We start from the raw sequence: 27,325 nt of genomic DNA, 5'->3' as shown, positions 1-27,325 counted from the left end.
ATCGAATTACAAATGGTTAGAGTGATTTCTCACCGGGCGCTAACCGCTGAGTGAATGTATTCGTCTGGGAAAATATTCCTGCGAACATGTGTACGCAAGGTGAATAGGCTTAAGGTTGCCCCTTGATATGGCTCCGTTTAAAATAATGATTAAGTTTCAGAAAAAAAATCTTTAAAAACATATCGCCATAGTCATTTAATAAAAATGCGTTTTGAGGAGTCGTGAAATAGCAGGTCCGTTTTTTAAAAGTAAAAGTAACAAAGTAGTAGGCTATAAAACACCAAAACTAATCGACTATTTGAAAAAACAATTAAGTGTCAATCTCAGATATTTTTTTATCCTAATCTCCCCAATACCCATCGATAGTATGTCAGCCCTATACAGGAAGTCTACCTTTAACAAGCTAAAAAGTATGTCGTGTTATTATTCCATTTAAATGGGGTGGTTAGGTAGACTACTGGATAAGGCGTTCGCTCATCACACCGAAGGCCCGTGTTCGAATCCTACCATGGTTACAGTGTGTGTAACCCATTTCTGTTTACTCCGCCGTGATATTGCTGGAATAGTACCAAAAGCGGTGTAAAAAGCATATTCACTCACTCACTCATCTGTTACTTACCTGTATGAATCCTCTTTTTTTTAAAAATAATCTTGCAACGTGTTACAAGCTACTATTTACAATTAATTGGAAGGGTCTTTGGATAGATAATATCCCTTTTATTATTTGTTCGAATGCAAAGTTCTTAACAACATTTTCATCATTGAACCTTGGGAAAAAATAAATATTCATCAACCCGAACTAGGACAGTATAATAAATATGACAGCCTTACTTACAAAAACAAGACACGACAAATAATTCCAATTAATATTCATCAATTAAGTTGTCCCATAAAGACTAATCAAGGTAGACTAGCGTGCATTACACGTGACTGCCTAGTTTGCCGTCGTGATGTGCAAGTTAACGGTGGCAGTATACTTGTAGAGCCATTTAATGGGCTGGCTTCCGTACACAGTGGCTTAAGTTTCTTAAACTTACTCTCATGTGCTGACTCTGGATATGCTGAAAATATAAAGTGACAGTCTGAACGGGTGGTGACCAGCCATGACTACACACTCCTGTCACACTGGGAGAGATCGGGGTGGGATACACTCGTGTCACATTGGGAGAGATCGGGTGGGATACACTCCTGTCACTCTGGGAGAGATCGGGTGGGATACACGCCTGTCACTCTGGGAGAGATCGGGTGGGATACACGCCTGTCACACTGGGAGAGATCGGGGTGGGATACACTCGTGTCACATTGGGAGAGATGGGGTGGGATACACTCCTGTCACTCTGGGAGAGATCAGGGTGGGATACACTCATGTCACTCTGGGGAAGATCAGGGTGGGATACACTCGTGTCACACTGGGGGAGATCGGGGTGGGATATACTCGTGTCACTCTGGGGGAGATCAGGGTGGGATACACTCGTGTCACACTGGGGGAGATCGGTGTGGGATATACTCGTGTCACACTGGGGGAGATCGGTGTGGGATATACTCATGTCACACTGGGAGAGATCGGGGTGGGATATACTCATGTCACATTGGGGGAGATCGGTGTGGGATATACTCGTGTCACATTGGGGGAGATCGGGGTGGGATACACTCGTGTCATATTGGGGGAGATCGGGGTGGGATACAGTCATGTCATATTGGGGGAGATCGGGGTGGGATACACCCGTGTCACTCCTGGAGAGATCAGGGAGGGATACACCCGTGTCACTCTGGGGGAGATCGGGGTGGGATACACTCCTGTCACATTGGGAGAGTTCGGGGTTGGATACACCCGTGTCACTCTGGGAGAGATCAGGGAGGGATACACCCGTGTCACTCTGGGAGAGATCAGGGTGGGATACACTCATGTCACTCTGGGGGAGATCAGGGTGGGATACCCTCGTGTTACTCTGGGAGAGATCGGGGTGGGATACACTCGTGTCATATTGGGAGAGTTCGGGGTGGGATACACTCATGTCACTCTGGGGGGGATCAGGGTGGGATACACTCCTGTCACTCTGGGGGGAGATGGGGTGGGATACACTCCTGTCACTCTGGGAGAGATCAGGGAGGGATACACCCGTGTCACTCTGGGAGAGATCGGGTTGCGATACATTCGTGTCACATTAGGAGAGGTCAGGGTGGGATACCCTCGTGTCACTCTGGGAGAGATCAGGGTGGGATAGACTCATGTCACTCTGGGAGAGATCGGGTTGGGATACACTCATGTCACTCTGGGGGAGATCAGGGTGGGATACACTCCTGTCACTCTGGGGGAGATCGGGTCGGGATACACTCCTGTCACATTCGGAGAGTTCGGGGTGGGATACACTCATGTCACTCTGGGGGAGATCAGGGTGGGATACACTCCTGTCACTCTGGGGGGAGATCGGGTGGGATACACTCCTGTCACTCTGGGAGAGATCAGGGAGGGATACACCCGTGTCACTCTGGGAGAGATCGGGTTGCGATACACTCGTGTCACATTAGGAGAGGTCAGGGTGGGATACCCTCGTGTCACTCTGGGAGAGATCAGGGTGGGATAGACTCATGTCACTCTGGGAGAGATCGGGTTGGGATACACTCGTGTCACATTAGGAGAGGTCAGGGTGGGATACCCTCGTGTCACTCTGGGAGAGATCAGGGTGGGATTCACTCATGTCACTCTGGGAGAGATCGGGTCGGGATACACTCGTGTCACATTAGGAGAGGTCAGGGTGGGATACCCTCGTGTCACTCTGGGAGAGATCAGGGTGGGATACACTCATGTCACTCTGGGAGAGATCGGGTCGGGATACACTCGTGTCACATTAGGAGAGGTCAGGGTGGGATACCCTCGTGTCACTCTGGGAGAGATCAGGGTGGGATACACTCATGTCACTCTGGGAGAGATCGGGGTGGGATACCCTCGTGTTACTCTGGGAGAGATCAGGGTGGGATAAACTCATGTCACTCTGGGGGAGATCAGGGTGGGATACACTCGTGTCACTCTGGGAGAGATCGGGTCGGGAAACACTCGTGTCATATTGGGAGAGATAGGGGTGGGATATACTCATGTCACATTGGGAGAAGTCGGGGTGGGATACACTCATGTCATACTAGGAGAGGTCGGGGTGGGATACACACATGTCATACTGGGAGAGGTCGGGGTGGGATACACACATGTCATAGTGGGAGAAGTCGGGTGGGATACACTCATGTCATACTAGGAGAGGTCGGGGTGGGATACACACATGTCATAGTGGGAGAGGTCGGGGTGGGATACACTCATGTCATAGTGGGAGAGGTCGGGGTGGGATACACTCATGTCATAGTGGGAGAAGTCGGGTGGGATACACTCATGTCATACTAGGAGAGGTCGGGGTGGGATACACACATGTCATAGTGGGAGAGGTCGGGGTGGGATACACTCATGTCACACTGGGAGAGGTCGGGGTGGGATACACTCATGTCATACTAGGAGAGGTCGGGGTGGGATACACACATGTCATAGTGGGAGAGGTCGGGGTGGGATACACTCATGTCATAGTAGGAGAAGTCGGGGTGGGATACACTCATGTCATACTAGGAGAGGTCGGGGTGGGATACACTCATGTCATACTAGGAGAGGTCGGGGTGGGATACACTCATGTCATAGTGGGAGAGGTCGGGGTGGGATACACTCATGTCATAGTAGGAGAAGTCGGGGTGGGATACACTCATGTCATACTAGGAGAGGTCGGGGTGGGATACACTCATGTCATACTGGGAGAGGTCGGGGTGGGATACACACATGTCACGCGTACACATGGACTTTATAAACTGCCGGTGTGGGAGGATTAAATCTTTCGCCTCAAATTTCACTCTAAAGTGAGTCCTGGGATAGAATTACTCTGGAGTTACCTGATCCTAGAACTGACACACTCTGGAGTGACCTGATCCCAATGCTGACACACTCAAGAGTACAATTATCCTGGGATCAAATACTCCCCTTTCAGGATCACAACACTCCCTGCAGGGTATAGCCAATGTTAGGATCAAATCACTCCAACAGAAAAAAATGCAAAATACACAGTGTATATGAATGTATTTCGAAATAATATAAATCAAAATTGAAACAAAATGCCACAGAAATGTTACTACTGTGTGGTGCGTGTATGTGGTATAGATCTGAGTGGCATTCAATGTTTACGAATTATGTTTCCCTCATTTGAAACACATTGTTTGTAAGTTCTAATTTTCAAACTAACCGCGCATAATTATTGCAATGTCACATGTTTTTCTGGTAAAATAAAAAATACAATACATAGATTGTTTTGGTTATTTTTCCTTCTTGATATAAGGCGTGGGTATTGTTCGCGTAGGAAAATGTCTGTGTGGGTGATATCCGTGTGGGGAAGTGTCTGTGTGGGTGATATCCGTGTGGGGAATTGTCTGTGAGGGTGATATCCGTGTGGGGAATTGTCTGTGTGGGTGATATCCGTGTGGGGAATTGTCTGTGAGGGTGATATCCGTGTGGGGAATTGTCTGTGTGGGTGATATCCGTGTGGGGAATTGTCTGTGAGGGTGATATCCGTGTGGGGAAGTGTCTGTGTGGGTGATATCCGTGTGGGGAAATGTCTGTGTGGGTGATATCCGTGTGGGGAAGTGTCTGTGTGGGTGATATCCGTGTGGGGAATTGTCTGTGTGGGTGATATCCGTGTGGGGAATTGTCTGTGTGGGTGATATCCGTGTGGGGAATTGTCTGTGTGAGTGATATCCGTGTGGGGAAGTGTCTGTGTGGGTGATATCCGTGTGGGGAAGTGTCTGTGTGGGTGATATCCGTGTGGGGAATTGTCTGTGAGGGTGATATCCGTGTGGGGAAGTGTCTGTGTGGGTGATATCCGTGTGGGGAAGTGCCTGTGTGGGTGATATCCGTGTGGGGAATTGTCTGTGTGGGTGATATCCGTGTGGGGAATTGTCTGTGTGGGTGATATCCGTGTGGGGAATTGTCTGTGTGGGTGATATCCGTGTGGGGAATTGTCTGTGTGGGTGATATCCGTGTGGGGAATTGTCTGTGAGGGTGATATCCGTGTGGGGAATTGTCTATGTGGGTGATATCCGTGTGGGGAATTGTCTGTGTGGGTGATATCCGTGTGGGGAATTGTCTGTGTGGGTGATATCCGTGTGGGGAATTGTCTGTGTGGGTGATATCCGTGTGGGGAATTGTCTGTCTGGTATGATGTCCTGCACACTCAGTAGAGATGTTCTGAGCGGAGCAGATGTATTTGTGCTAAGAAAAATGGATTTTGTTAAATAAGGTTTTATTAACTATGTGTATTTTATATTGTTATATTGACATGCTGGTACGGAAAGTCTACCAATCAATAAATCAAGGGATAAATAATTCAGTCAAACATTACCAATTACATAAAATTCATTTTGACAAATAGGAGTTTACGACCAGTGGAAAATAAACATGCATATGGATTAAATAAAAAAAAGTTCATTGATAGTGGCCGTATAACAACAAGACAGAGTTGAGGCTCTTTTTATTCATCTTACAATTGTTTAGTACAATAAGCAATAGTGCGTGACTGGAATTACACTTAATTTTCATAGCATTGAATATTAATATATATACTTGAAGAATATACAGGTATATACAGGTGAGGGGCGTTATGTCCAACATTAGAAACTTTGGGAGAGTTGGAACAGTTCGGAGTAGTGATCATTGATAGAAAAGATTTGAAGCACATGTTGGTTGGTTGGTTTGTTGTTCAACGCTGCACACAGCAATATTCCAGCTATATGACGGCGGTCTGTAAATAATCGAGTCTGGACCAGACAATCTAGTGATTAATATCATGAGCATCGATCCCTGCAATTGGGACTGACGTACATGTATTTCAAGCCATCGCCATATTGTACATCTAAACGACTAACTGATTTGATTTGAACAATGTTTTATTAAACACTGGTATACATTTAATACATACAATTTATATGTATATGGATTAGATAACAAGCCGAAAGCTTATATAAAATGTCTATTCCTTCACGAAATTTTCATTTTTACCTTTTATTACTAAATATCTTCCAATGTATATTTTACCGCGCATAATATTCAATAGAACCTTTAATTTAGGATTTTTAAAATATTAACTCATGACATAAAAATGAAGCATTTAAACTGTATGTATAGCTAATGTATTGTTTGGATAAGTAAATAAGTCAGGTTCTGCTTATCGCCAATACAGTATGTAGAAGGGAGAGTTTTTATCCCGGGGGGTGTTTTCGTCCTGCGAAGGAGGAGTGTTATGATTGTAAACGGAGTGATTTGATCCCAGGATGAAATCACTCCAGAGTGACTTGACCTTGGGGAGTGATCTGATCCTCCTACACTGGACAAAAGAAAGTCTGCATCCATGTTTGATGATGGCTAAATATGAGACAAACAAAAAAATGTTTGTTATTCGATGGTGATGTATTTGATACGGGTATCAGAGCTGTGGACTTTAGGTTTGCAATGTTTTAGGTTGCAACCCTTTTCAGCCTAGTGAGTGATATCACGGCGGGGGACAGCAGAAAGGGGCTTCACAAATTGTACCCATGTAATAAACCTCGGTCGTCGGCGTGTCGAGAGCCCGCTGTAACCAGTAGGGTACCAGAACGCTACTTTTCCGCCTAGAAACATTTTGATAACGTTTGTAATATTGTTGTCAAATCAAATGTCTAATTGTATACTTTCTTTTTATCGCATGTCTTACTTTCGGGACCGCCTCCGTGGTCTAGTGGTAGAGCGTCCGCCCTGAGAGCGGGGTTCGATCCCCGGCCGCGTCATTCAAAAAGACGTTAAAAGATGGTACTTGTTGTTACCCTGTCTGGCGCTCGACATTAAGGGGCTAAAACAAGGACTGGTCAGCTCGGAGTCAGTATACTGTGTCTGAGTGGGGTATTCATGTTAAACTGCGGCATGGTATCTCAGTGAGCTAGCACTAAAGTACTCACGGAAATGAAAAAAAAAAGTTTTTTCGATCTCAGATTTTAAATAAATGCAGTTAATATACACAATATATAAATATTCAAACAACTCAATTAGTACTAATTGGGCCTTGGCACAAATACAGCGTATCAAAGGTTTTTATGTCTTTTTACATGTAAAAGTGTGTAAAAATATGAACAAAACAGCCCATTGTTAAACTGAGCATAACCAGGTGTTAGTAGATCAAGGTGAATGTCCATGACCTATGACACCTTGACGACAGGTGAAAACAGGTGCTTGAAACCCACGTGCATGTGAATTTTCAGTGGTTAGTGATTTGTGATTGGCATTGTGGGATAATGAATCATCGTCAAAATATCAGAACGTAAAAGTAACATACTCCCTTCTCAAACAACAACTTGCATGTCATTATTATTATGTACATCAACATAGCTGTTATTTTTATTGTTGTTTTGATAACTTTTTTCCAGGCTAATTTGCATAATGTCTATAGGCTGTTTCTGCCATGTCAATTTGGACTTAGTTTTATTTTTGAATGTTGAAAGTACCTACAAATTACCTCCTGTAAAGTACATTTTGTATTGAGCTCTGAGATAAACTAGCAACTCCAGATTAGTACTTTTCCACTTGTTTTGTAATTTCGTATTTACATCTACGTAATGCTTTGTGTCGATTATTAAATCCAGCAAAACAGTTTTTTTCATTTCCATGAGTACTTTATAAATCGGCATCAGTCCGGACTAGTACAAGCAGCCACACAAACAAACACAGGTACATGCACGTCGCTATATAAGTGCAATAATCTTGAACGCGACGTTAAACCCCATTTCACCCCACCTCTTACTTTCGAAAGATGTGTGCAGTAGCTATTATAAACATTGTAAAACTTCCTGATTGATGCTGTGACAGGAGGCTAAGCATATTATAACCATACACGTTCATATTGATTTGAAGCTAACGAATCCAATTACACAATACTGATTATGAAATAATGAAACAACCCCGATGAAACTGTATATGATTAAATCCCGTACTGTTTAATAACGTATCATCTTAAGAGCTAAAGTCCTATTGGTCAAGCAGGGGGAAAACCGATCCTAGTTGATTTCCATACCTTGTAAACAAATTAACATACACGCAAAGACATAAAATATCCAGTATCGGATATCTTACTTAAACAACATAATTGATTTGTCTAATTGAAAATCGTATTTGGCAAACAGTCGATGTCCAGAATAAATTCAAATGATGTGCTTAATGATTGTTACAAACATCACGACCATAATTAAGGTAAGGCAAATGGGAGTTCTTTGTTCACGAGATGTGAAGTTTCTAATAGGATTGAGATATACGTCTGTACTCTGATGTCGCAATAGGCGAATAGTGTGACCTCGTCATTGTCCAATGTTTCCTGATTGTGTGTGTATAATTACGTCTGTCTAGAATATTAGTAAATGACCTTTGGTCTACCCAATATTTGTTTTGTATGACAAACCAAATGAGACAGCTAATCTTTCAAATCTTTGAAATATATCATTCTTCATGTTGCTGTCTAAATTATATGTCAGACTGATTGCGGAATTGTATGTCGGTATACATTTATTTTGGATAAAAAAATCTTAAACACGATTTAAAAAAAATGCTTTTCAATAATGTTAATCCATTTTAACCAGTAATCACAATTTCAAAAATAGTTTTAAAAAAGAATTCAGTGACTTATGCATTTTTTCCTGATTTGGATGAACAAACATTTTAGAATGCATAAAGCATAATGGTACACATGGTGAAATGTTAGTTTGAACGAATTAAATAATTCTTTATTCTTGCAGATGCTACTCGTCCATGTTGCGTCTCCCGGAAGCTGAATTAAAAAAAAGTGTGTCGAACCAGACGCAGAATTTCCCAGCACCCCATAATCTATATTTTACACACCGCCCTGATATAGCTTGAATAATACCAACTATGGCGAATATATTATTCACACAGTAACACTGTTACAAACAGGTTTTATACAGTGAGTGCATGTTGTTTTGTGCCGATGCCAGCAATATTCCAGCTACAGTCAAGTCTCGTTAATCCGACATCGTTGGTTGCACATGATTGTGTCGGATTAACGAGTATGTCGGATTAACGAAATTAAGTGATTTGTGATCGAAAATCGGACGTCTTCACGATAGATAATAACCGTGTGTACCTTGTAATAAAATCATTAAAAACGAAATATTAATATTGTTATGTTGTTTATTCATTCATTCCTTAATTTATAATTAATGACTGTGCAAAAATAATAATAATTTTCCCTTTTATACATAACAATAGAGACATTACTCACTGAATTTATCACATGATCAACGACACACGTTTCCTCGTGTAAATGCAAGTGCTACTGTCTTAACAACTTGCTTCATCTACTTAAAATAGTCTGTCAGTGTTTTCTGTTTCTAACATTTTGAAGGCACATTTCTCAAAGTCCCCTGCTCGCTTGACGTCTAGGGCTTGTGGTTCTTCAGCATCAACATTGTCGAGGGGTAATTTCATTTGCTGTTTCTTATAATAAAGCTTGAAATGTGCGATGTGGTGTTTGGTGGCAAAAAGTGACATTACTGCGAATGGAAGCCAGTGATACTTTTTTTTCCATAACACAGTATTCATCTGGACATTTCTGTATATCCTGCGAACAATGTTTAGGATTTTTTTAAAGTACTTTCTGGTACAATTAAAAGATTAAAAGAAATGCCAGGAAATCATTGTTGTGTTTTAGAAATGAAAAAACAATAATAATGAACTGGACAATACCAAGGGACGTCTCGTTTTTATTTGCAACGTTTCAGCTAGCGTGGGTTACCGGAGCCCTATTCTACCCCGGATCCTCACGGGTCTAGTATATAAGTACACGGAACAACTGTGAACGGACCCTACCCAATAACCTGAGATTATATACACTCCATCGGATATCGAGTGAACTGTCGTTATGATATGCCAAAGCGAAATTTTCTAGTTTTGTTTGTTTGTTGTTTAACGCCGCACTCAGCAATATTCCAGCTTTAAGACGGCGGTCCGTAAATAATCGAGTCTGGACCAGACAATCCAGTGATTGACATCACGAACATCGATAAACACATTTTGTTAATGTCTATTCTGACAGCAAACGTGCTGCGATCGACAAGTATCTAATTCCATTTCTCTTTCAATGCCGCTCCACCAATTTCAATGTTTCAACAAGCTCTTCCAAGCACAGTATCGTTCCATACAAATGTGTCCGGATCTTGAATGAAGCAATATACGTGATGCAGTCTGTATTTGCGCTGCGGAAGCTTTATAACCTAGAGAGGAAATTCCCACCTGGGTCATGCATACATCTATAGAACTTTACAACTTCACCCGTGAAGATCCGAGGTAGAATAGGTCTTCAGCAACCCATGCTTGTCGTATAAGCGACTATGTTTGTCGGTAGAGGCGACTTACAGGATCTGGTGGTCAGGCTCGCTGACTTAGTTGATGCATGCCATCGTTTCCCAATTACGTGGATCGTGGCTCATGATATCAATCACTGGATTGTCTGGTCCTGACTCGATTATCTCCAGATCGCCGTCATAAAGCTGGAATATTGCTGAGTGCGGCGTTAAACAACAAACAAAGCAAAATACAACTTCACTATCTGCAAAACTTTCCATTCTCCATTTAATCTTGGGTGTGATGTTTTGGTATCAAATGTACCCTACACATGTCCTTTATAAACCAACAATTAGTTCATTGACAAATGTCCAGTTTCAACGTCACACGCATAACGATCTGACCAGGTAACTGCAATCAAACGGAACCCGATACACGGCCATAAAATGTTGCATATCTACTAAATCACGACGAGCACGTGCACATTGTGCCGTCCGTGCGGTTTGACACAATTTGCGTCACTGCAGTTCAGACAGTTCGTTCTGCGGAATTCATGCCTTTGTTTAATGTGATATTGTCGCCTCTGCCACCTGCAACTGTAACATAACCGCTGGAGTTGTGATCACATTTGCGAAATTCCACAGTCACGGTGTCGGTTTAAACAAGAACCATCTTTGTTATCTCTTCCACATGGAAGGAATTGTTAATAGTATAATCTACAAATTTTCCAAACTCTGCCAGCATTTTTAATTCGAGGTTGAAACGTGAATTCTATATTTAGACCGCGGCGTGATCAAAGACAGATGGTCACGTGACAACGGACTGCCGGCGAGCAGACGACGTCCGTGAAAGTTTATAAAAGTGGTTATCTGTTTGTGGGATTACATTTGCTCATGCATTCCTCGTGGCAAGCGGCAGCAGAAATGTAAGTATGATAATGGAGAATTATTATTCTCAGACTGGCTTGTAAGAGTTTGCAGAAAGTCTTGTGCAGTCTCCCGAAACGGCTGCAGATCTGACCAGTGCGTTGTCTATTATTGTTTTCGTTATTTTCACGCTACAGTAAATGGGAGAAATATTGTCGACGTGACATCAAATCTTAGCTCACTCATTGCTGTCTTAGATGGGTAAAATTTACGCCCCTATCCCTTTCCTCGAAATTTTAAAAATAATAACTTCTAACTTCAAATATTAAAATATATTTTATGCAGTGTTAGGGTTATTGATTTATTATGCAAGAAAGAGAACACTCAAAGATTACTTTTAAAACATGCAAATGGTATTGATAAATGCATCATCACTGTTTACATTTCCTGTCACATGTGTGAATATTAAGCTGTGTTGGGATATGCAGACTTTCCTTGCATTCGCTACATGCACTGTCTGGATTATTGAAACAACATAAGCTTTGAAATAGTATTATTTCTTGAACTTGAAACTTACAATGTAGTTATTGTAGCATGTCTGATTACTTTTGCTGTGTTGACAAAATTAATTATGCTTGATCAGGGATTAATCTAGACTGCTCAGAGGCCGATACTATTATTCGGCCCAAACTCTGCAGTTAATGTCGGTGCAAATTTCCAAATTGAATGTCTCAATTCAGGTAGCTATAGCAATGATAACCAATGTTCTGATTTTGTAGAGGTCACCTAATGAAAACGGGACCAAGAAAAGGGGACCGAAATGCTTTAGTTTTTCAGTTTTAGACCATTTCACAGAATTAAAACATACCTCCTATCTTGAGAAAATAAGCAGGGCACTTTACTTGGATTCCTTGATAAATCCCTGCCGGAAGGAAGTAATACCAGTTTACTCGACATTGACCAGTTTTGTAATCTCAGAAGTGTAAATACCAATTTTGGTTACGTCTATATGACACATACTGTTGAATAGGAACATACAAATGCATGTGTTGTGGCAAAAGTCTTATCATTTTCTCTACCGGCTTCACGAATGTGGTTTTCAAGAGTCGTGTCCCATCGAATCCAGATTGCGTAGATCAATGCTCATGATGTCAATCACTGGGTTGTCTGCTCTATACTCGATCATTTACAGACCGCCATCATGTAGCTGGAATATTACTGAGTTCAGGGTTAAACGACAAACAAATTAAAACGTGTTGATTTCGTGCACAACAAAAAGAAATAATGTTTACTGTTATCTTCAGTATTATTCTCCTTTAAAGGAAAGTTGTTAAATGTTCCAAGAAGCGGAAATACCAGTCAACTTTTATGTTAATTGGGTTATTTCTTGAAACTTGACGATACAGCATTTCTTGTAGTTCCTGATTTTTCTGTTACATCTATGATTCGATGTATAGTTAATATTCAAACTCCATTTATTCAAGTGTGTTGTCGAACATTTATGCTTTCGCTTTGTGAAATATTTAGTCTAATACCCCGTTCACATGCACAACATTTTCTAACGTAAGTAATTTTACTCATGTGTAACCATACATACGTGCGTATATGTAAATTTACTATGCGTTCACATGAAAAGCTTCTCAGGTGTGTAAGTAAAGTATGTAAATTGTGTAAGGCAGACATGTTCGTCAGTCTGTTCTGTCAGTCTGAATGAGAAGAGAGTTACTTTAATTTTCGCGAGAAACTACATGTGTTTGATTGAATTTGTATACACAGTTTTGACTCCTTGAAACCAAAAGAAAACACCGTCCGCTCAACTCTGTATATACGCATAAAAGTTGGCAACGGTTGACAATTTGTTTGGTGTTTGCAAAAGAACAGATACAAATTAGATCATCCTCTTACGTTGACATAAACGTTCACATTGCAACATATACACACAGTGCAAATTTACATTTAGATTTGCACCTGCTCCAGACATGATGCAAATTTGCTCCCGGTGTAAATATACACACATGAGTAGACGCGTTCACAGGCAAGTTTACTCACGTGTGTGTTTCTACACACGTATGCACATATACACACATGTGTATAGAGGTGCATGTGAACAGGGTATAAGAAAAGTTGAGCCCTGTATCTGAGCGCATCCTTGGTCCAGTTGATAGAGTGTCTGCCCGGAGAGCGGAATGTTGCGGTGTCATGAAAAAAAAGATATTAAAAGATGGTGATTGGTAATGGCAATTACGTTGTGGTAATCTACCTCTCCACATTGAGACAGGTCGCTATTACAAACCTCCCATGCCACTTAATGAGAGACTGTGCCCTTTTTGTAATCATCTAGAAACTAAATTTCATTTTCTTTTTTTTATGGTAGCTTTTATGATGATCTTAGGTTTGAACTTGTTAATCTTTTAGATTTTAAATCATCTGATAAGACTGTTACTATGTTAACTGATAAGACTTTTACTGTGTTAGGGGGCACAGGTGGCCCAGTCGTCTAAGGCGCCGCGATTCGCTGTGCAGAGTTGCATCCCTTGGGCACGCCAGAAACCTATGATTGTGGGTTCGAATCCCGGTTCGCCCCAATTATGTTTCTAGGTTTGTCAGCACCATACCCGTGCTCGTGGGTTTCACCGAAGTGGTAAACGTCTGAGACCTGCATCACTTCGGGCTTTCCTCCCACATTAAGCTGACACGCCGCGATATAACTGGAATGCTGTTAAAAGAGGCGTTAAACCCAACTCACTCACTCACTCAATTTACTGTGTTAACTGACGTCATGTCAAGCTCTGACGTCTCGTTAATCAAACTTTCAGTATCAACTATTAATGAAATGTGTGACAGGAGACAGCGTTTTACATAATATATGTCTTAGTCGATTGATATCTGTGTATTTTAATACATTTTAATCTATTTTATTTTTCTATTAGGTAAGAAATTACTAGTGTATATCTGTTTTAAAATAGTGTCTCATAAGCCTAGCTAGGCTGGATGGTATGATAAATTTAATAAGGTTGTATTCTTATTGTTTCATGCCATGTGACACTTTAATAAACTATGTCTGTCTGTCTGTCATGAAAAAAAAGATATTAAAAGATGGTGTTTGGTTTTACCCTGCCTGGCGCTCGGTATAAATTGCGATAAAAGGTCTGGTCGGCCCCGAGTCAGTAGGACTGTCTGAATGGGGTTCCCATGTTAAACCGGTCGGGGACACTAGTGGTAAAAAGCGTTCGCTCGTCACGCCGAAGACCAGGGTTCGATTCCCGACATGGGTACAATGTGTGAAGCCCATTTCTGGTGTCCCCCGCCGTGATATTGCTGGAATATTGCTAAAAGCGGCGTAAAACTATATTCACTCAATCACTCCCATTTTAAACTGCAGCAGGGCACCTCAGTGGACATTTCACATCACCAGTACCGCCAGGCGCCTCTTGTTAATTTAAGTACCACACACCATTTATGTATCATGTAGTGGTTTTGCTGAACATGTTATGTTAGGAATTCCACCCCACCAAATCGGTTTTATAGATCGTTCTTCGGTACGTCTCCGTGAACTGTTGCTAATAAGAGTAAATATACTGTGAACATTTATGTACCGGTCATTTCTAACTTGTTTTTATCCGTCAGTGATCGTGTAATCAGACGATATTTCAACAAATTGCAAACATCATTTCAGCGCAGCATTGTCCTATAATTCTCGAGTTAAAAGATTTTATATATTTAGATAAGCCATGGAATGGATTGCCTTAATCGCCAATATTAGCATTCCAAGTGTATTAGTGAGTGAGTGAATGAGTATGGTTTTACGCCGCTTTTAGCAATATTCCAGAAATGGGCTTCACACATTGTACCCATGTCGGGAATCGAACCCGGGTTTTCGGCGTGACGAGCGAACGCTTTAACCACTGGGCTACCCGATCGCCCCTCCATGTGTATTAAGAGGTTTATGAAGTATAAAGTTTCAATATTTAACAGTTATGAAATTATTAGCCCTGTAAGACCACCGCCCTAAACAACCCATTGAATGCATTTGTGGTAAGCGTGTATCATAAGACCGAGGGCAGTTATCGTTCAACGAAAATTTATGTAAGAACTAAACCTCTTTGAAAGAAGATTATCTAAACTTAAATGTTTAATGATTAGTATGCACTGTTTATATTTAACCATAACACATATTTGCAACACATTTCAGGGAATATTTAATCCGCAGACATTTAAAAGGGACAGTCATCTGTGATGATCACCGAATAATTTTGTTTATGCGTGTATGCGTGTGCCTCACTTTGCTTTTACAACATTGAAAAGGATTTTGGCATGAATGCGTAAAACTCGAGAAATGGAAAAATGCTACACTAAAACGGCGTTTGCAAACTTACCTCTCGCAGAATAAAAAGTTCCCTTGTCTAAAGGACCGCCTCCGTGGTCTAGTGGTAGAGCGTCCACCCGGAGAGCGGAAGGTCGAGCGGAGTTCGACCCCCGACCGTGTCATACCAAAAGGCGTTGATAGATGGTACATGCTGTTACCCTGTCTGGCGCTCGTCATTAAGGGGCTAAAACAAGAACCGGTCGGCTCGGAGTCGGTATACTGTGTCTGAGTGGGGTATTCATGTTAAACTGCGTCATGGTATCTCAGTGTGCTTGCACTGTAAATCGACATCAGTCCCGACTAACACAAGCAGCAACACGCACGCATGCATGTACACACGCACGTGCATGCGCGACGCTAAATAAGTGTAACAATCTTGGACGCGACGTTAACCCCCATTTCACCTCACCTCACCTCACCCGTGTCGAAAGATCGCCTGCCTACACGATCACTGGGGTTGTTAGTTTACGTGGGCAGTACTAGGCACCCCATGCATAGGACTGATACAGGTAAGGGTTCTTTTGTTGTAATTGTACGCTACGTTTGGACTTTCAAGATATCCCAATGCAGATTTTCATAAATCCTATGTTACGTTTTGCATGTGTGGCTTGGTTTGACATCATTGCATTGTATGTTAGAGTACGTCTGAATTTAAGAATATTAGAACCCAATAAGAAATTATCAAGTTTCACAAAAGCAATCCTTTTAACCCAGTTTACTTTTGATGGGCATTTGGTTGAACATCCCAGATAATTAAAAGCTAAAAAACCCTTTCCACAACCTTACGAAGTCTTTGCTAAAAGCAGGGTCAATTGTACGATACCAACTATAAGTCTGGTGGACAGCATGAGAGTACAATCAGCTTTGTAATGCACTGATGCTTTATTGAATCTTACAAGTATATGGGGTACTGGCGACCGCATAACCCGGAAACACTACTTGGTTTGTTTGTTTGTTGTTTAATCCCACACTCAGCAATATTCCAGCTAGATGACGGCGATCTGTAAATAGTCAACCAGACAATCCAGTGATTGACATAACGAGCATCGATCTACGCAGTTGTGATACGATGACATTTATCAACCATGTCACCGAGCCTGAGCACCCAATTCCGTCAGTCGCCTCTTACGACAAGCATAGTCGCCTTTTACAGCAAGAATGGGTTGCTGAAGACCTATTCTTCCCCGGATCTTCACGGGTGACTATTTCGGTGGATGGGTTGTTGTTGTTGAACAATGGTTTAACTTCTTGATGATAAGTGTAGCGACTCGTAGGTGTAGCCACTCGCCAAAGGTACTTAAACGCAATTGTGGGGCACGGGTGGCCCAGTCGTCTAAGGCACCGCGATTCGCTGCGCAGAGTTGCGCCCCTTGGACACGCCAGAAACCTATGATTGTGGGTTCGAATCCCGGTTCGCCCCGATTATGTTTCTAGGTTTGTCAGCACCATGCCCGTGCTCGTGGGTTTCACCGAAGTGGTAAACGTCTGAGACCTGCATCACTTCGGGCTTTCCTCCCACATTAAGCTGACACGCCGTGATATAACTGGAATACTGTTAAAAGCGGCGTTAAACCCAACTCACTCACTAAACGCAATTGTTTGGTTCCTGTTAAATGTTATAAAGGGCAACTCATCCTGATTTTATAGAAAGAACAACTGTGCAATATAAGATACATATAAATATGGACGTCAACAGAAATTTAGAGTTGATTACTCATAATGACATGTTTGGGGTAGACTGTGAGGTGTAGTGATTAAAGCGTTCGCTCGTTACACCGACGACCCGTGTTCGACTGTATGAATCCCACTTCTGGTGTCCCCGCCGTGATATTGCTGGAATATTCTAAAAGCGGCTTAAAACCAAACTCAGTCTTCTCCATATTGACTAATATATTCATCAGATGGAAGTCCTTTGTGGCATTATACCTTTATACAAGCCTTCATGTGGCAAAAATATGAGTTTGAACATCTCCTTTTGAAGGTTTATATTCATGATAATGTTCATGTGTCCGTTAACTATATACCATCATGTATACCATTGCGTATGTCACTTGCCACTGGTCAGTCAATGGATTGTCTGGTCCAGACCGCCGTCATATATTGCTGGAATACTGCTGAGTGCGGCGTTAAACAACCAACAAACACTTGCCACTTTTGGATGTCACTTACCCGGTAGTTCCATAGTGAAATACTCTACCAGTAGCACACAACATTTAACTTTCAATATTCAAAAACAACACATATAAACCCACAATTTTGCACGTATTTGCCTTGAAAAACATGTTGGCATCTTTTTGCACATGTACATTTCTTGTCAAGCGGTTGTGTCGCATGGATCATAATCTTCGGCATTCACCCTTGACTTCAAAATGTGTCACTGGTCTTAAGTGTGCGACTGTTATACTGTTAAAGAGATGCTTTGACATTCTCGCCCACGTTAGAAGATACTATGAAATCGTTTACAAAATCAGTCTAAATCAATATCTCGTCAAAATATACTTTACTTTTAAAGCCAAATGGGCAGAAAAGCCAAACGGCAGAAATGTATACCTCATTGCTGTTTTGAAATGGTCTATTTAATAAACCGATATTAATGTAGCAGCATTCGTTCACCCACGTGTACTGCCAACTTCCTGGATGAAGAACTATTTCGAGTACCTTTTTTTATAATTAAGATGAGATAAAAAATGGATTTAAAAACTGTTTAGTCCATTTGTGTTGTTTATAATTTCGGAAATCGCATTAACACAAGGTCCTCTCGGGATCAGTCAGTGTAATTGATAAAAGAGCTGTTTGAAGGAAAGAGGAGATGTTTTATTTTATTTTCGACACTGTAATACTTTGGATTATACCTACACCATATGCAGAGTTAAAGCTAGTAAATCCAAAAATATCATTTTTATGGCTTACCTAATAGCGTTTTACTAATAATTAAACCAAGGCAATTTCACAAAATCGGGTATTTCCGCTAATTACAGCCGTTCGTCTTATCTTCATTACGAAGAAGGCTTATATTTATGAAATAAAGCCAAGTTTCGGTTTAAAATGGATCGACTTTGCTATTTTTGTATAATTTGTTCTGTTAATGATCCAAGTTTGAAGGAATGGCACCATAACACTGGTGTGAATAGGTCCCCAGCACATCATACTTGTCTTTAGAGAGAATGTCAATATAACATGACTTAACTGTGTGCTTTTTCTGTTATATAGGAAGCGCATTCGCCTAACCTCAGATGATATTGATGATGGTCAGGACCAAAGGTTGGCACTCGCGGGACAGGCCAGTGATGTTCCTGCCCCGTCTGTTACGATCAGGTACTATTCCCCCTCAGTCCACCCGTGAAGATCAGGGGTTCCCGGTAGATCAGGGGTCTTTCAACAACCCACGCTTGCCCAAAAAGGCGACTATGCTTGTTTTGGGTCTTTTGGTTTGGTCTGTTGTTTTACGTAAGAGGCGACTTACGGGATCGGGTGGTCAGGCTTACTGACTTAGTTGATGCATGTCATCGTATCCCAATTGAATGGATCGATGCTCATGATATCGATCACTGGATTTTCTGGTCCAGACACGATTATTTACAGATCGCCGTTATACAACGGTTTATTTCGCAGTTTGTACCTTGCTTGTGGTGAGGGCCGTGTTATGAGGAACGATTGTTTACAATCAGTATGTGTGGCCTGACTGACCGTGTCATCGTACTCCGATCGATGTTCCTGCTATCTATTTGGTCGATTATTTACAGTTATATATAACTGAAATCTTGCTATCCGCTCTCACATAAATGAAATCCCACGCGACCACTGTACAACTGTCGGAAATGTGTTATCAACGTGTTCTTACAGGCCGATATTCGGCCCAAAGTCAAAGCAGTAATATTATTCCCAAAACAGGTTTTGTAACTATTAGTGATGCTTCAGCTTTGCAAGTATGATATATAAAGAAAAATAATACATCAACTTAGATATCGTTTTCACATTCAATGTGAAGATACATCCCAATTGGATTGTGCCAGTCTTAACTGAAAACCTTTGCATTATGTGTTTGTATTATAACAGGTATCCCCCAGTATTTGATGATGACGTGTCTTGTCAGCAGTTCCGGTACATGGGATGTAGACCGAGAAGACAGAGCTACCCCCCATTCTGCCCTTCCTCTCAAGGGCAACCCTATCCACCAGACCAACCATGGCAGGGCGACCAGGAAGCAGGTAGCTGCTATGAAGCCGTTGACTTTTCTATGAACAGAGATTCTTCACGTGGAGGCACACAAGTTCATTCCGTAGGACCAGCGCCGTCTGCGTCGTGTGTGCCTTCGGCATCATTTCATAGCATTGGGACGAACGCTAGTCCAAGTCATACGCCTGGGCGGTCAATTCAAGACAGTCTTGGAAGCACTCCAGCATTTCAACCTCGGGACCAGGTGCTTGGTCAAATGCCGCTGGTCCCAATGAGTCCCAATACAGAACCATTTTCGTTTACTCTTCTTCACGGCTCTAGTTTCCTGAGAAAAACCGAACCGTCCTTTTTTCCTGGGCCGAGTTACCAACATCAGTCCTATCCAGATCCAGCCGCTCCTCCCTTCCAGCGAGCTCCGGCTTTTCCAGCACATGTTCCCGATCTCTCAGCTGGATTAAGCAGTGCTGATGAAAAACCTTGTCACCAACCGGAGGAATCCCAGTAAGTGCATATGACTTCAGATTTGTAAGAGACTCTTTAAAGGTTACCGCTGGCATTTAAATTAAAAGCAAGTTAAATTATGATCAGTCAGTATTGAGGGGTCACGCAGCAAGAGATATAACGTCGCATTTGCAACTTCCAACAGTGCAGCTCAGTTGCATCTGGAATTAACCATTTTATACCCACATTGTCTGCGTTCAGGTATGCGTTTTAGGTAACCTTTTTCCACCACCTTCAATCTTACACCTTTCATTGTTTTTTCAAACTAGTTGTTGTCCATTTTTCCAGTTTCATTAAAACATTCAATCAGTAGGCATAAACAACATGCTCGTCAACTGTTAATTACATTGCCAACTTACTCAGACCTATTGTTAGTGTGTTTGTTTTTGCAATATTCCAGCTATTTGACGGCGGTCAGGCAATCCAATGGCTGATATCATGAGCATCAATCCACGCAATTGGGATACGATGACATGCATTGACCCAGTCAGTGAGTCTGACCACCCGACCCCCTTACTCGCATCTTACGATAAGCACAGTCGTCTTTAAGGGCAAGCATGGGTTGCTGAAGATCTATTCTAACCCGGATCTTTACTGGTGCTCAGACCTATTGACGCTTGATGGCATATGTTCATGTTTGACACTCTAAATTGCTTTTTCCTCAGTAATTGAATGACTTGTTTGATTTGATGATTTATATACTTTCTATTCAGACAACTGGTCTACTACAACCTTGACACACCCCAGAGCAGCCAGTCCGTGGAGAGAGATCTTGTGACGGCACATTATCAGATCGAAGACGGCAGTATTGGCGTCCCTCTTCACCTCAGACCTTTGTTATCGTAAGTCAATAAGTACATCTATATCTACTGACTTGCATAATAGTAAATGACAAAAAAAGAGCTGATCGTATGTTACATATTAGCATCTGTGCATAAAGATGCAGAGTGTCAATAAAATATCCACAACACCGTGTGCCAAGAGGGATGGTTTCCACTTTCCAATAGTAACTTTCTCATTTTGTCGACCAATATTGAGAAGAGTCGGACATTAATTAATCATGTTATGTCTATGCAATTGTACGAGCATGCTTTGTGGAGAGAAATACATATCGAGGTCGACACGTGGATTCATCCGTTTTATGAGGGTGCCTTCCCCCACCCTGTCTCCGCGTCAAGAATACTCTATGATTGGTCATCGCATCCAGTTTCTAGCGCCACCAGTGGTTATTACGAGTTATGTCCCTTCTAAGCCTCTCCTATGGACCAATCAGATTCCATCACTTGCATTTGTTTCAATCAAAATGGCGGCGCCTAGTCAAGACAATCTGATCGATAATCAAGATCTATATTGTGATAAAACGGGTCTTACATCTCGAGGTGCATCAAATCACCTTGATTAAAAACATGAAAAGGTTGGACAAATATCTGTTGACAACGAGTTGGCAGAGCACATGCTTTGCAAATCCATTAATCGACCGAAATCTACACGACAGTTTACGAACCGGATTTCGATTTCGTTGCGCGATTTTGATTGGACTATGCATAGACTCGTTAGTCCAGCCAAAATGTAACCCCATAATACCAGCCTAGTTCGGCAAGGGTGGAAACTGGACTTTTATAGTCAGTTAAACTCTCTTGCCTCGGGAAGATGTTCGCTTGTATGCCCATCCTATATCTCAATTCTACATTATCTATAGGGCACCACCACCATTCCCTTAGAGAAAAAGGCAATGTGTGTGGTTCAATGCAGTCATGCAGGTGTAAAGTGGATCGGGTACTTGGCTGAATAATCATCATCGTGTCCCGACAGAGTTAATCGTGGTTCATTCTTTCGAGAATGATACTCTCTGGCGTTGACGTTTAATATTAAGTCAACTGTTTGCCTGGATCAGAGCTAAAGCTGGAATACCTGACTGCAGCATTAAAACAATGTCCACTCAATCATTCACTGTTGTGGAGAGAGATGGCAGTATTTCAGGGTTCTCGTGCATTATAAAAACAGTCAGGCTACGGTTGATGGATTGTCTTCCCGTGCAGGTGGTCCCGTATATACATACACAAACATGCCACTACCTTGTGTCACTACCAATGCTAGGTATGTGATACAACTCAATTCTCTTCACCTTAGCATACCACAACTGGTAGCAGGAGCATGACAGCGAAATAAGAACCACGTAGGAAGGCGTTGAAGATAGAAAACATGACCTTTCGGCAAAATCCCACTTTCCATGTGCCTAGATTTATAAAGCAGCCCGGTGACGTTATGGTTCTGAAGGCGTGTTGTTAAACGAGAGCAATGCCACTTGAAGCACATGTATGTCAGGTGTCACGGCAATATGTCACGACTTGACTAAATGCAGGGCACCTTTTAGTATTATGAACCACTTATACCAGACAGACTGCTTCCCAGTGCAGGTGTAAATGACTTAACTTGATAATTAAAACATAGTTAAATTTTACTCAGCTTACAGCAGACTACCGTTTTAAGGAAGTGTGCTCTTTCCTCCTTGTACAAGGTATAGGTCTGATGAATGTAAAACTTGACTGCTTGATTGCTTGACACATTATTGTTATCACCCGCCACGAAGTGGGGTGGGGCGGGGGATATGGGAACGGTGTTCGTCCGTCCGTGATTCCTTCCGTCCGGTTCTCAAAGGAGACAAATTTTCTCCAAAATTTAAGTCGGAGAAAAGAAATTGAACACACGGATGTTACTGGTCTCAAATAAGTTCGAAAACTGGTCCCGTCATTTATTTTATAGAGAGTTATAGCTCTTGCTCCGTGCTCTTTAACTTGCTGAATACTGTGTGAAATGGGGACAAGCTTTCTCAGAAACTACTGAAGTTGCATGAAAGAAAGTTTGCATTTGCGCCGGAATTTGTTGCGTCCCTTGGGAACGCCAGAAACGCCCCGATTATATGTCAAGGTTTGTCAACACCGTACCTGTGCCCGTGGTATCACCTTTGACTTTCCTCCCACATTAAGCTGACACGCCGTGACATAACTGGAATATTGTTCAAAGCGGCGTTAAAAACCAACTCACTCACTCGATTATTCTATGATTTGGTTGGTTGGTTTGTTGTTTAACGCCGCACTCAGCAATATTCCAGCTATATGACGGCGGTCTGTAAATAATCGAGTCTGGACCAGACAATACAGTGATTAATATCGATCCACGCAATTGGGATCGATGACATGCATCAACCAAGTCAGCGAGCCTGACCACCCGATCCCGTTAGTTGCCTTTTACGACAAGCATAATCACCTTTTACGGTAGGCATGGGTTGCTGAAGACCTATTCTTTTCCGGAATCATCATGGGTCGCATATTCTATGAAGATTTCAAAGAGCGTTATATCATTTCGCCCCAAAGTTGCTTGATCAGGGTAAGGCATTTAAGGCCTTAATAAAGCTTTCAAAATGTTATTTGTAGACATGTGGGGAACATTTCCAAATTTGACACACCAGTGAGCAAACTGTCCGATGCAATGCCCTTGCATTTGGACTTATACCCCATGATTTTTGTGTTTTATCAGGTGCACAATTGACTCGCCTTTGTTTATGTGTGTGAATGTTGGGGCCGTATACGCTCATCTTTACGCGAACACCTGGTTTCATCACAGTTAAATTTGATGATGGAAAGTGTTTCGTCGTTTATATTCACATATATGTAATGTAAACATTTAATGGTATATTAGACCGATTGTATTAACCAGTGGGACTTTATTACACTAGATGGTATAAAGGGTAAAACAATACTTAAAAACGAAAGTACCAACAAAAGCTGTTTTGTTACTCAGTTTCTTTCAGAATATTGATTTAGGAAATGAGGGGACTAATATATCAATCTAATTAAAATCAGATCTTAGTTCTCGCGATCGCTAAACAAAGCTTTGTTTAGCGGCAGCGAGAACTAAGATCTGATTTTAATGAGATTGATAATGTATAAATGACTCATTCATATAACGTATTTGCTTTAGATTATGATGCGTCGGCGAGATTTTTGTGTGCAACTTGTATACAAACGAACGTATAGCCGGTAACTGACGTCAATAGACACTTTCTGATGCCTTCTATGCTTTCAGTCTGTGTAACCTTTACACCGCTTATATCCGAATTAGTGAGGAAAGTGTCCTTGTGGGTTTAATCACCAAGGTCAATCGATAGATAAATAGATACCAATTCCAACTGGAATATTGAAGAACATACACATATTTGGTATTTCATGTTGTATACGTACAATTACGAGCCTGAAATTATAGTTTTTGTAATTGGGACAAGGCATTTAATGTATGGGTAATGCCACAGACAAGGGTCAGTCATGTAATACTTTACGATTCTAGCCTATTTGAAAATAGCTTTGGACTATAAAGGATCGTGGGCGTATTGAAATAACGTGTAGGTGTATGGATGACGTCAATCGATTTCTCTCATATGGCTATGACAATTTGTATGATATTCTGGGAAATGTTATTATTTTGACCGCACAGCACTTGTTTATGTTACTGACGTTTTAAAGATATTTTCTGAACACATTAGGATCCCTGTAAACATGTTGATGCTTTGTATATATATATACGTTTTGCTCAGTTAGACCAAAGATCTAAGTGAGCTTTGTTCTTTGTGTGTGTGTAATCAACAATTAACTAATCACTAACCCTTTTGTTATCATCGAAACTTCTTGACGTATCGTATTGAGACTAAAATACCTTTACTCAATCCCAATGTATTTCTACCGAAGAGTATTTTTGTAATTCATGCGGTACACACCAGTGAATACCATGTACCCAATAATACCTGTTGTTTGTTATCTATTTTCCCATCACTGGAAAAAGATGTTTTAGAAACTATCATGTTGTCATGTGTACAAGTTGACATCTTGAACTGAGGGGGCACAACGGTAGGAGGAACAGCGCAATGACGTTCTGCACGTGCTACATAGTATATGTCGTTGTTGACTTTACTGACTGACAGCCGCTACTCGGCTGATGTTGATTTTTAAGGTGTAAGATTTATTTCAATGTGAAGCAGAAAGAGGAAAACCGTTGTATACCATTAATAAATACTTGGAACGAGCTTCTAAAATTATTGGTACGTCTCTTAACAAAAGCTGAAAAATGTTGTCCGTCGACGGAACTCCAGCAATCACGCGAGGCAGGTGGGGAACATATTAAAACCGTGGTGGGTTAATAAATTGGACAGTTTTCAGACGTGCAATTGTTCAACTGCATTCAGAAAATAAGTACACGTCACTAAGACTCTTGAAGAAAAACCTTGAAACTGAACATGATTTAATTGTTACAAAATACAAGCTTGGCAACTTTTGCAAATATAAGGACACAGATACAAAAAGATAAGAGGTGAAAAGAGGGCTATGTTATGTGAACGATCTGACATCCTTCGTCCCCGAAATCATAATCTTCGAACCATGAAGAAGGATGTGAGCCTGTTGATGAGACGTGGGTAAATGCCTCTCACACAGTCAGCAGTCAGTGGGTACCCGGTGGGGATTGTAAGCAGTCTGGGAGGACGTTACCAATGGGAAAAGGTGAAAGACTTATGGTTCTCCATGCTAGTTGTGCTAGGCAGGGTTATCTCCGAGCCAAGGACAACAGAAATGAATGACAAGGTATATCTGGAGTGGGAGAAAACTAAACTAAACTGCTTAACCTGCCAAGTCCCTTATCATGGACAATGCACCATATCACAGTTTGCAGGACCGAGACAGCGATTAAGACCCCTCCGTCTAATAGCTTTAAAGGAGATATGGTGGCGTGGCTGCACTGACGGGTGAACATGACCTGAGCCCATGTATATGGTTGGCACTTACATTAATGGTCAAGGTCACGCCGTGTTACGACTTACCCTTACTAATTAGATCTGAACCCAACAGAGTTGACATGGGGTATCGTCAAAGGTGATGTTTGACGATTGAATACACCGTATAAATTGCGGGATGTTGAAAAGGTAGTAAATGAATCCCTTGGTCGGATAACAGGGGAGACATGGCAGCGTTTTAACAGGGGAGACATGGCAGCGTTTAACAGGGGAGACATAGCAGCATTTAACAGGGGAGACATGGCAGCGTTTAACAGGGGAGACATGGCAGCATTTAACAGGGGAGACATGGCAGCGTTTAACAGGGGAGACATGGCAGCGTTGCGTTACCAAAGTCGTCAACGAGATAGTCAAGACACTGGTACCGTGATGGACTTTAGCAAGCAACAGTCCCACATACAATGGTGACCATCAGCAGTGCCACGAGCAATTCACACGACGAGGGGTGTGACATTGCGATTGAAATTATCATGAGATGACCCCTCTTACGCTGTCATTCCCTGATTCGTTGTGTAGTGCGTGCGTATTTGTGCTGTTTCTCCTACCGTTGTGTCCCCCTCCGTTCAAGATGTCAACTTGTACATATCACGACATGATATAGTTTGTTTATCAACTTTATCCAGTGATGGGAATAAAACAGCAGATGGTGTTACTTGTCCTTACCCTGCCCTGCGCTCGGCATTAAGGGGATAAAACAAAAAATGGGCTGCTCGGAGTCAGTATTGTGTCTTATTGTGGTATCCATGTTAAACTGCCGCATGGTATCTCATTTGGCTGGCGCTAAAGACCGTCATTAGTCCGAACTAGTACATCCAAATGGCACGCACTCACATGCACGTCACGTAACTTCTTTTCCCCCGGAGGTTGTCTTCATGGAAAATCACCACAAATGTGAATGGCTCTTATTTATAAGTGACAACTTATCTATTCTCAATCCTATCTATTCATGACATTTTAAACTAGTGCAGCAATTGTGAACAGACATGATGAAGTGTGCTACAGTGTCGTGATAATTAATTCCCCTCCTAGAAAAAAATCTTATAACCAACGAAAGTAAGTTTGGCGCCCACTGGCCTTTTTGATATATTGAAATGCCAAAAACGTCGCAGGAGACTTTTTCATGACCTGTAAACAGCGTGTCACATTGTGTGCTATTAACATAATGGGAACGGCAACCGCAA

At 41.7% G+C, this 27,325-nt stretch overlaps 2 protein-coding genes across 2 annotated transcripts; one reads left to right on the top strand and one right to left on the bottom strand.

Annotated features, from left to right (window-relative positions):
• Window positions 1-1,226: 1,226 nt before the first annotated feature.
• LOC125377247 (putative protein FAM47C) lies at window positions 1,227-2,987 on the bottom strand. The gene is made up of 3 exons (XM_048390094.1): window positions 2,874-2,987; window positions 2,190-2,453; window positions 1,227-2,093 (listed from the first exon to the last, which is right to left on the bottom strand). Exons 1-3 carry the CDS (start codon window positions 2,985-2,987, stop codon window positions 1,227-1,229), a joined length of 1,245 nt encoding a protein of 414 aa, XP_048246051.1.
• Window positions 2,988-11,213: 8,226 nt separating this feature from the next.
• LOC124146181 lies at window positions 11,214-21,205 on the top strand. The gene is made up of 4 exons (XM_046516341.2): window positions 11,214-11,321; window positions 18,839-18,943; window positions 19,685-20,305; window positions 21,019-21,205. Exons 1-4 carry the CDS (start codon window positions 11,290-11,292, stop codon window positions 21,149-21,151), a joined length of 891 nt encoding a protein of 296 aa, XP_046372297.2. The 5' UTR covers window positions 11,214-11,289; the 3' UTR covers window positions 21,152-21,205.
• Window positions 21,206-27,325: the final 6,120 nt, after the last annotated feature.

This window comes from Haliotis rufescens, unplaced genomic scaffold (assembly GCF_023055435.1).
Source record: "Haliotis rufescens isolate VD_foot unplaced genomic scaffold, xgHalRufe1.0.p SCAF_82, whole genome shotgun sequence".
NCBI lineage: Eukaryota > Metazoa > Mollusca > Gastropoda > Lepetellida > Haliotidae > Haliotis > Haliotis rufescens.
The sequence above is the reverse complement of the archived record's forward strand: the minus strand, read 5'-3'. Positions and strand labels throughout refer to the sequence as shown.